At 38.3% G+C, this 11,616-nt stretch overlaps 1 protein-coding gene across 1 annotated transcript; it reads right to left on the bottom strand.

Moving 5' to 3' along the window:
• Positions 1-7,648: 7,648 nt before the first annotated feature.
• Positions 7,649-9,118, bottom strand: LOC128636408 (DNA primase small subunit; the record flags this gene model as incomplete). Its single annotated transcript, XM_053689427.1, has 1 exon — positions 7,649-9,118. A coding segment is annotated over one exon (1,212 nt), but the record flags the coding sequence as incomplete, so codon positions are not given.
• Between the last annotated feature and the right edge of the window lie 2,498 nt (positions 9,119-11,616).

Raw genomic sequence — 11,616 nt, forward strand, 5'->3', positions numbered from 1 at the left:
TGGTAAGGAACTATTTTTGAAGGGACAGGAAACCTCAAAATGTTTTTGCAGTGACAAATATTTTTTCTTCTTTTAATACTGAAAGCCATTTCATTGCTCCTTTCTCCTCAAAAGCAATTTTACATTGCCCTCTTAAAGTGAATGTAAATTTTGATGCTAAAGTGCAGAGTTTTTAAAAATTTGATTAAAAACAGGGGCACTTTAATTAATAAAAATTTACATTTCACTTGTGTTGTGAAAAAAAAACTTACCTTTTAATCTTGACAGCCGTTCCAGCTTCCTCCACCCATCACAAAGCCTCTTCCTGGGTCTAAAATTTGTAATCTGGCTTCCTCCAATCACAGCGTTGAATCAGACACTGATTCCCCTGGGAGGGGGGAAGCAGTGATTGGAGGATGACCAATCCATCATTTCTGACATCAGACATTGATTGCGACGACCAGGGGAAGCTGGAGCGACTGTCAAGTTTAAAAGGTAAGTATATTTTCACAATACCAGTTAAATGTAAATTTTGATGACATAAGGTGCCCCTGTTTTTAATCGAATTTTTAAAAACTGGGCACTTTAGCATCAAAATTTACATTCACTTTAAGACTTTGCCATCTAATATTCTTAGTCTTATGTCAATTAAAAATGAAGTTATTGCGTGGCATAAGGTTGACTTTTTATTTTTATTTTATTATTTATTCAGCTGTGATGGACCCCCCCCCCTTAGCCCCCAACCTCCCTGATGCCCCCCAAACAGCTCTCTAACCCTCCCCCCGCTACCTATTTGCTGCCATCTTGGGTACTGGCAGTTTGCCCCCAAAAACAAAGTTTTTTTATTTTTTTATAAAAAATATAGCTTTTTCTGTAGTGTAGCTGCCCCCCCTAGATCCTGTAGTGTAGCTGCCCCTCGCTGCAGGCCCCCCCCCCCCCGCACGCTCCCGGCACCCGGCGTGCACATTGCACTTACAGGAACTGGATGCCGGGTAGCAATGGGCTGCCCACACACCTCCCTGCTAAGTTCCCACCTACCAACAATCGGCACTCTCTGCATCGGATGCTTGAAAAAGGGTATTGCAGGATGCCTCAATATTGATTAATCTCTGCAATACCCTGAGAGCTGCTGGAAGCGATCGCAATCGCTTCCAGCACTCAATTAGACCAAAGACTTACCAGGTATGTCCTTTGTCATTAACTGACAGTTTTTGCAGGACGTACCTGGTACGTCCTTGGTCATTAAGCGGTTAAAAAAAACCCACCCCAAAATAAAAAACCTAATCTAGAATAACCTACCAATTGCCCTTCAAAAGGGCCCTTTGTAGAGCATTGCCCCAAAGAAATCATCTCTGTTTATGAAATAAAAATTACAAACACCCACTAACATTACAAACTCCTACCCCCCAAACCCAGAAAATAAAAAAAAACTATCTAAAAAACCTAAGCTACCCATGGCCCTGAAAAGGGCATTTGGATGGGCATTGCCCTTTAAATGGCATTTAGTTCTTTTACATACCCAAACCCTAAACTAAAAAAAAAAAAAACACCCAAAAAACCCTTAAAAAAACCTATCACTAACGACCCAATTACAGTTTTTGAAGTCCTGCTTGAACAATCTTCATCCCGGCGGAGAAGTCCTCATCCAGGCGGCGGGAAGTCTTCATCCAGGCGGTCTCTTCAATCTTCATGCCGGCGGCGAAGTCCTCATCCAAGCGGCGAGAAGTCTTCATTCAGACGGCCTCTTCAATATTCATCCATGCGGCATCTTCTATCTTAATCCCGGCGGTACGGAGCGGGTCCATCCTGAAGACATCTGGCGCAAAGCATCCTCTTCATACGGTTGCCACCGTACACTGAATCTTCAATTCAAGGTACGCAATCCAAGATGTCCCTTGCATTCCTATTGGCTGAAAGATTTGAATCAGCCAATAGGAATTAGAGCTGCTAAAATCCTATTGGCTGTTCAAATCAGCCAATAGGATTTAAGCAGCTCTAATTATATTGGATAATAAAAGACACCCTGCGTAGTGCGTTGAAAAATTAATTGTAATTCTCGTTGGTCGCTACACTGCTGGATTATAAATAAAGATTATATAAAAAAAAATTCCCCCATATTACAAGATGAAAATAAAAGTGAATGCATGAGTGCAATCGAAGTTTACGCTAGAATGATTACCGCAACTTCAGAGCTCTGGTTACCTGTTACGCAAGTCAAAAAAGTGTCACTAAACACAACACAAATATGTTTAAAAGTACTGGTACACTCATAATAACACTAATAAATATCTAATATATATGTATTTATATGTGTATATACAGTATGTATTTACAGACATATATACAAAAATACATATATATATATATATATATATATATATATATCATTGCAATTCTGCACCCAGGATTCCGCGAGCTGTCTATGGGGGAATAGTGTTCTGCATTCATATTTTTTCAGTCTTTTTTCTGAACGAGGATGTGACTGTGAGAGCGTAAAAGTTTTACATGCAACCAGTAATATGTGCGCAACTGGGCGCGTAATAGTAAAAAAGTTGAGTGCAGATAAAGCACTTGCGGGATCCACTCATAATCTAGTCCCTAGTTAGCCAATCACAAGAGACAAATGTGTGCAGGTAACAATCAGCAGCTAGCTCCCACTAGTGTAGGATATGTGCATATTATTTTTCTACAAGGGATAATAAGGGAATAAAGGACATTTGAAAATATTAGAAGTGAATTTAAAAGTGTCTTAAAATGACATGGTCTATCTAAATCATGCAAGTTTAATTTTGACTTTCCTATCTCTTTAAGACTGGAGTGTATATTATAGAGAGTTGTATTATTAGGATAATGTGGTTTGCTGGATAAATACATCATATTAATTAATGAAATGCACTTTACAGGTTCTAATTGGAATGTCTAGATATTAATTAGTTTCCCAAATAAACATTAAATTATAGCAAGTTCATAAGCAGGAGTGGTTTTGTTAATATATGAACAAGATGATTGCTGTGTAATGGGGCTCAGGCTATGACTGACTGCATGATTATGCAGGTCTCAGGTAAATGTATCCATTAAAAATTTCAGTAAAATGCACCCTTTAACACAAAAAGCATCATAAAAATATCTACACTGAAGCCAATAATTATTTTCATAAGGCCAATAGTTTATAAAATTTCAGTTGAAAATAATTATTAATGGCTGCTTAGATTTTTTTTTTTATAGTAACTACTGTACAGTATCTGAGAGTCATTTCTGTCTCCCTTTGAAGTCAATGGTTGCTGTTAAACATTAACTTATTTCTACTGAATCCATTAAAAGTTTTGGCTAGCTAAATGCTAATGTTAATGTGCAAACATTAATGTGTACCTGTACTAGGTGCAAATGCTATGATTGCCGTTTACAACTAGCATTTTAAAAAGTGATAATCTTGTAAACCTTGTAAAACGCATACATATTCAATAAATCATATGACTGTTTAAGTATAATATTCATTGTAATATTTTATATAAACATTACAGTAAATATAAAGGGCTATATTACAAGTGGAGCGCTAAATGATCATGCTCCACTTGTAATATAGGGCAAGTTCGCGGTATCAATTTGCCTCCGAAAATTAACAAGAGATTCAATATCTAGTTAATTTTCTAAAAGTGTCCCAAATGCCCTCAAAATAGAGGGCATTATCGTTTTTTTTGTTTTGTTTTTTTTTAATTAGCATTTTTTTAAAATAAAAAAAACTACACTAGGCAGTTTTGGGGCTTAAAAGTTGGTGGGAGTGAGGTGTTAGAAGAAAAAAAACAGCACTGAAAAGTGACATTTTGGCCTATGTGAACTGTGTGTTCCCAGTAAATATATATATGTATATACTTTTATACTTATATATTTACGTATTAATATGTGTATATAGGAGTCTATGGAAGGGTGCTTTTGTGAGCCCAATGTTTGCCAGCAATGTGAACATAAGCTCACGTTCACATTGCTGTAAACTTGTAATACCAGCTCAAATTAGAATACCCTTTAACTCCAATCTCATAAGATTCTATGTTATTCTATGAAATTAATTTAATAATGTTCATCTGTCAGTTTATTCTTTAAAAAATTGGCTGCATAGAATAAGTTGGTAAAACTGGAGACAATGAAGTGGATGTCTGTGAAGCTATCGCAATGTGATCTCAATTTGTAGATCAGTGCACCTCCTAAATATTGTGGTTTAAATAAGAAAAATATCCTTATCCTCTGCATGACACTGTATGTTTGTGTCTAATTATTTTACATTTCTAATTATAGTGTTCAAAGCATACACTGAAGTTTGTTAGTGGTTGTGTTGAAAACTATGCACCTAGAAAAATAAAATTAAACAACAAAAATACATGCTTGTTGTACTAGTTCATAAAAGCAATTTATCTTGGTTCATTGGGCTTCATACACTCGTATAACAATCAATCTTGTGTCGTGGTTTCAAAATAACCTTTCATTTAACTTAGAAAATTAAACTATGGGTTTTAGTTTGCTGTGAAAGAATAGGCTATCGTATACTGTTATTCTTAAGAGAAAACCACTGTCAAATTATATGTTATACAAGTATGGACAAAATTAAATTTAGCCCCTTAAACCATAATATTGTAGGTACTACATCACAACGTACTTTGCCCAGCTTACTGTGCTGATGTAGTACCTATGTACAGCACAGAGGCACATGCTGCAGTCACCACTGTCAGTGTCATGTACTTAGCCGCTCCTCTATCATGCCGGCTGTTGCTATGGCTGGTCATTGCTATGGTCGCTTCCTGTTTCTTTGTTTTTTGTGTGCCGTCGGCATTGCAATTACATCACTGCTTCACCTGCACCATTTTGGGTGCATCTTTTTTGACTCATCTTTGTGTGTATCTTTGCACTGCGCTGTGCACAACCGTGCACCACTCTTGGAGTGAATCTGTGAAAAACACCTGTGCGTCACTCTTGGTTTGAATCTGCGTCTATTTAATGCAACCTCTCTGTTTCCTCCTTGCCCAAGTATAGGTTTTCTCTGTGTTATCTAGGCAGCTCTTTTTCAATGTTTTCGTTGCCAGTCTACTTGTTGCTGAATACTGCTTTGCCTTGTGACCTACTCTTTTTCCTTGCCAATTGGTACCTTGAAAGATTGGCCTGTCTACCTGTTGCTGAATACTGCTTTACCTTATGACCTACTCTTTTGCTTTGCCCATTGGTACCTTGAAAGATTGGACTGACTACCTTTTGCTAAATACTGCTTTGCCTTGTGACCAACTTTTTTACCTTGCCAATTGGTACCTTAAAAGATTGGACTGTCTTCCTGTTGTTGAATTCTGTTTGCCTTTTGTTCTACCTCATTTCTCTAATCCAATTTACTTTAGTCATGGGATTTTTCTTTATCTTTCCACTTGACGCCGGGATAAGAAGACTACTGGCCAGGATTGGTCTGATAGAGAAAGATCCCATGGATATACCATTATACTTGGGCCATGGACTTGAATGAGGTAGCAACTCCCATCAGGGACAAATGCTGGGAGTGCATGCCATTCACTTCAGAGCCTGGATTCCAAATTGGAGACTAACACTACCATGCTTGCCTCTCTAGGCACAAGCAGACCCACTTCCACCAATTCTGCTCCTACTGTACCTGCTACTACCTCACCTCCTCTGCACCTACTACAGTACCCAGATTCCACTGCTAGATAAATATTATGGATCCTCAGATTGCAGAGGGTTTCTTAATCTGTGCAGGATACATTTCCAGAATTACATTACATTACATTCATTATATCCTTGCTCAAAGATAAGGCATTAGCCTGGGTTTCACCTTTAATGGAAATGAACGCTGAAGTATTAAGTGATGTTGACTCCTTTATTGACACACTGACCTCTGTATTAGGAACACCTGGTCTGTCCTCTGCCGCTGAATCCTTTCTCCTGGATCTATGCTGGAACAGTCGTCCAGTGGCACAATATGCCATAGAATTTCAGACCCTGGCACACAAGACTAGTTGGGATGCCAGTGCCCTCAAGGCAGCCTTTTGGCAGGGTCTACATGATCGAATTACAGACAAGCTCATCTATTGCTATCTTTCTTCCTCTCTTGAAGACTTCATTGCACTCTGTGTCAGATTGGACTCACATTATAAAGCACCAAGCAGAGAGAGAGAGAGAGAGAGAGAGAGAGAGAGAGAACTCGCAGACCTTTTTCTACTCGCCCGGCAAATCGTCTGATCTCTAGATCTACTGCTTTCTCCATTGCCTCCTTTTCTACTGTCCCAGAAGAAGTACCCATGGATCTCTCTACTCTTAAGTTGTCTAAATCTGACAGACAAAGACATAGTCCTATGTTTCTATTGTGGTTCTGATGTTCATCAACTTAAGAACTATCCTTTGAATTCTCCTTTTCAAGCTGCTGTTGGTTATGAGCCATGTGTATTTCCACTTACCGCCCCTTCTATAGGAGTTCTGGCTGCTTAATGACGGTTTTATGACCTTTCTGCCCATTGGCATCAAATACGATCGAAGTTAAGCTCTGCTGTCTCCAGATACAAGATGTTTTCTGACCATCGGGCTACCATACACACTTTTTCAATAGGCAATCACGTTTAGGTATCTACTAGACACATCCACCTTTGTCAACCCTCCAATAAATTTGGACCTCTTTTTCTTTACCATTATAAGGTCCATAAGAGACTTTCTCCTGTTGCCTATAAAGTTGCCTTGCCCAAAACTTTGCAATTCAACCCGGTCTTTCACGTGTCCTTACTCAAGTCCTATCTTGTTAACAGATTTACTTGTGTCAGGTCACCTCCTTTTCCACTCTTGGCTCAAGGTGAACCAGAATTTGAGATTGCTAATATCCTGGATTCCAGATGCAGAAGCAGGCAATTGCGACACCATGTATACTGGAAGGATTACTCTGTGGCAGACAGTTCCTTGGTTCCTGCTCATGATGTCCATGCCCTTTCTCTTGTCTCCAGGTTCCATGCTTCTCATCCCTCCATGCCAGCTTTGGGTCCCAGTGGTACCCGTAAGTGGGGGGGCTAAGTTATGTACTTAGCCGCTCCTCTCTCATATCAGCTGTTGCTGTGGCCAGTCATTGCTATGAACACTGCATGTTTATTTGTCTTTTGCGTGCAGTTGGCGCTTCGATGATGTCACTTCTACACCTGCACCATTTTGGGCACATCATTTTTTTATCTTTGTGTGCGTACGCACCTGTGTGTGACTTGGCACAAATCTGCATCTATCTAATGCAGCCTCTTGTTTCCTCCTTGCCCAAGTATAGCTTTTCTCTGTGTTATCTAGGGTGAACTTTTAAATTGTCTTTGCTGTAAGTCTACCTGTTGCTGCCTTGTGAACTACTCTTTTGCCTTGCCCATTGGTACCTTGAAAGTTTGGCCTGTTTACCTGTTGCTGAATACTGCTTTGCAATGTGACCTATTCTTTTGCCTTACTCATTGGTACCTTGCAAGATTGGACTGTCTACCCGTTGCTGAATTCTGCTTGCCTTTTGTTCTACCTCATTTCTCTAATCCAATTTATTTTAGTCCTGGGATATTTCTTTATCTTTCCACATGACACCAGGATAAGAAGATTACTGGCCAGGATTTGTCTGATATAGAAATATCCCACAGATTTTTATTTTTTTTAATAATAAAAAAAATATCACGTTTTTTAATGTCAAAAAGCATTACTCTGCCTTTTTTATTTTTAAACAAAAGCATAATGAACAAGAAACCATGATGCAGGGTTTGATTTCTCAGCCATAAGCAGATGTCGCCATGAACCTTCAAATAGACAAGAGCATTTAATTTAATTACTAAAAATGAACATATTTTGACCGCAATAAAGTTGACACTTTAGGGTATTGTGCATTTTCAGCAGATAGTAATGTTATCCATGTGCTGACAGATACCGGCAAACTAATTCAGAATTCCCTCTTCAGATCACTTCTGTGAAGTAGTTCTCCTTTCCTTGATTGATCTAATTTGTCCAAGAACAGCTCAAACACTTTTATATATGGTGCTAAACTGGTTTTCTTATAATCTCGGGTCCGTCGTTTTATTTCAGGATCTCCTTCATTGGGGCTTTCGTGATCTTCCTCCTTAGTTTTCACATTGTCCAACTCACTACAAATCAAACTTATTGTTGGCAATGCAAATGGATCAAGCTTGTCCAATTTTTTCATGTCTATAGGAACAGAAATACGACCTGTTTTTGGGTGCACACTGAATGGGCTCTTCAGCAAATTATTTAGTCCTTTGCTGACATTCACATCTAAGCGAGGATAGCAAAATTGCAGCGTAATTTCTTCACATATGTGAACTCTTTTCTTAAATTCCAAACGATTCACAAACTTCTTTACTTGTTCCCAGCGTTCTGTGGAAGTGCGCGCTTTGTTGAAAGCCTGCTGCAAGTCCTCACTATCTGGAATCAGGGCCAACACTTTATCCCAGCATGCTTTATTCTCTAGGATATCCTGACCCACCAAAGCATACTGTACAAAATATTTCTCCACTACTTCAAGTGACTTCCTGATGAATGGATGTACTGGATCCAAGAGCTGGACTTTCTTTATCGTATCTTCACCTCCCTTCACAACACTAAAATATTCTGCTATAGCAGATCTTGCAGCTTGAGAAAGCTTCCGTGCAGACTCATCACACACCCAACAATGGACATCTCTTCTGCCAGAGTATACCCACAAACGATGCTGAAATCCAAAGTCCTCTTCAAGAGCTCTGTCAAGGATTCGAATTGCTATAGTCATTAAAGTCCAGCACTTCTTGCATATATCTGCAGAACTGCAACATCTCCAAACATCATCATAATCTGTCATGTCTATATCAAACACTAATTCTTTCTCCTGAGCTTGGAAAGTTCCAGACTTTACTGTGTTGTGATGGCTTGGCTTGTGTGAATACACAGCTCCAATATCAATTTTATATGGACACATTTTCTGCATTTCTTTCTCAAGTTCACTTTGGTTGTTGAAAGATTGGTATCGAACATATATATCATCTTTCAATGTAAAACAAAACTCCCGATGAAGAAAGTAGTTTTTCACAACGCCGCCGTAGTTCAGCCACCGGTAATATTGATAGAATGGAAACAGCCTGCGATAATACAGAGGTAAGAGGTCCGGTCAATATCCCACAGATATAACAGTCAGCTTAGACAGTGGCAGCTGCCACCAGGGGACAGAAGGCATCTGCCTTCATATGGTAAGGAAGCAGCTGCGAGTAACAAACGTGGCCTGGGAGCAGTGAGAGGAGAAAGGGTTAGAGAGCTGTTTGGGGGGTATCAAGGAGGTGGGAGGGTGAGGAGAGATCTACACTACAGACATATAAAATAAATAAATAAAACCCCTTAAATACATTTCTGTACATAGGGGATCCTATAGAAGCTTTCACAACCATTTCTCTTATTACTGTAGTAGTTGTGTGAAAATAATTTTAATGAGAAACCCAAAATTTGTGAAAAAGTTCATGATTTTTTTGATATGATCAGATTTGGTGATCAAATATTACAAAATAGGCCTAGATCAATACCTTGGGTTGTCTACTTTACTTTCGTTAATACCATCTTTGGGTAGTAAATTACAGTGGGGGGCATAAATTACAGTGAGTTCACGCAAACAAATTTACAGTAATTAAAGCAGCGCACCACTTGTAATATGGATTCTAGCATAAAGGACAAGGCTATCTCATGATCATGTTTCTGCTCCTCGTTAATGACAGTGCACCACTCGTAATCTGGCCCAAAATGTTTCTGCATATAATGCATATGATGCCCTTCTATCACAAAATGATTACCTCCCAAAACAGCACAACATTAGAATTTGCCTAGGCAATCTTCTGATATCTTAATTATGAATAATAAAAAAAGATTTGATTAAAGAAAAAAACATGACAATAGTGATTTTATTACTTGTTGAACTGTTTGTATGTTGATTGATTCATTTTTATAGTGTTTATTGATGCTAATAGGTGAGATGGTGAATTTAATCTGTTGTGCTCAAAAACATAGAGATATGTCTGTATGTCTCTCTAAGGGTCTAATGGTCCATAACTTGCTGACGTGGAGAGAAAACACGCAACATTTTTGTTTTTGTTTCATTATATTATAATATATGTGCCTCCCCTTCACATTCAAGACCCTGCAAAGTGAGTTAAACAGTTCTCAAGTTAATATTTGTCGTTCTAAAATTCATTAAGGGACACCTGATGACTTCTTAGATGACCTTGGTGGACCAGAGAGGTTTAGATCCTCAGACCCTAAGTGATTTTTTCAGGGGCATTATGCACAGTGGGCATGTGTGTTGTTGGGTTATTACTTTAACTATTTTTCATTAGGCATGGGCACAATTTCCCATTAACACTCGTTTTACAAACAAATGCCAAATATGGTTCCAGGCAGTGACATTCATCTATTTCTAGTGCTGGATTAATCTGTGTGAAAGTTCAACAGTTCTCTACAAATCCAGGTCTTTGTGTGATGAACTTTTACACAAAGAAATCCAGCACCGAAAATAGCCAAATACTTCTGCTTGCGGCCATATTTGGCCTTTTTAGTTAAAGGGCATTGTACACTTGATTTTTCTTTGCATAAATATTTTGTAGATGATCCATTTATATAGCCCATCTGTAAGTTTTTTTTGTAACAATGTATAGTTTTTCTTATTTTTGAATAACATTGTTCTGATTTTCAGACTGAATTCTACAGATTTCTGCTTGCTCCTGTTTGTGTAATAATTCTTCACAAACAGAGTAGTTCAGCACAAATTTCAGGGATGTGCCTGCTGCAGGGTTCAGAATCTAAACCCTCAAAATCAGTATAAAGTCCAAGAGGCAGCCGCACCATAAAATAGTAATTTTATTGGGTTAATACAAAAGCATAAAAATGCAACGTTTCGAACCACACAAGTTCTGAATCATGCATATACAAATGCCCACTGAGCTCAGCCTTATATTATAACAAACAACTCCCATGACATCATCCAGGTTGCACAGGTGATTACTAATTACTATTATACTCATCATTGGCTACAATAGTGGCAGCAGTACTTTCTGTGCTATATATAAACAATTATGTTCCAAAAATCATCAGTTACATCAGAGAATCATTTAAAAAAATAATAATAACTTATTTATTGAATTTGTAAAGACTCCATGATCATTTAGAACAACTGCATCAATATATATAACTCCCATCAGTTTTAATACACAAAATAAAACAGTGATCTATAGAAATACTGAGAGATCCCAATCTATATTCAAACCCTGAGGCATTCTGGTCTCTAAATGATAGCTCCAGAATGCCTCTCTCTGTTTCAGTTTTTTAACCCTATCACCCCCTCGTCTATCAACTGGTACATGTTCAATAATTTGATACCTGAGTTGGCTCATGGTATGTCCAGCCTCTTTAAAGTGACATGCAACAGATGACTTTGCATAGGCTGTTCAAATATTTGACTTATGCTCCATGATTCTATCACGGATGCGTCTAGTCGTTTCGCCTACATAAAATCTTGAACATGGACATTTAGTATATATATTACAAAGTTTGTGTTACATGTAAAGAAGCCATTGATCGTTAATTTCTTGCCTGTTTGGGGATGGTAAAAGTTGGGGCCTT

The sequence above is a fragment of the Bombina bombina genome, chromosome 1 (genome assembly GCF_027579735.1).
Source record: "Bombina bombina isolate aBomBom1 chromosome 1, aBomBom1.pri, whole genome shotgun sequence".
In the NCBI taxonomy this organism is placed as follows: domain Eukaryota; kingdom Metazoa; phylum Chordata; class Amphibia; order Anura; family Bombinatoridae; genus Bombina; species Bombina bombina.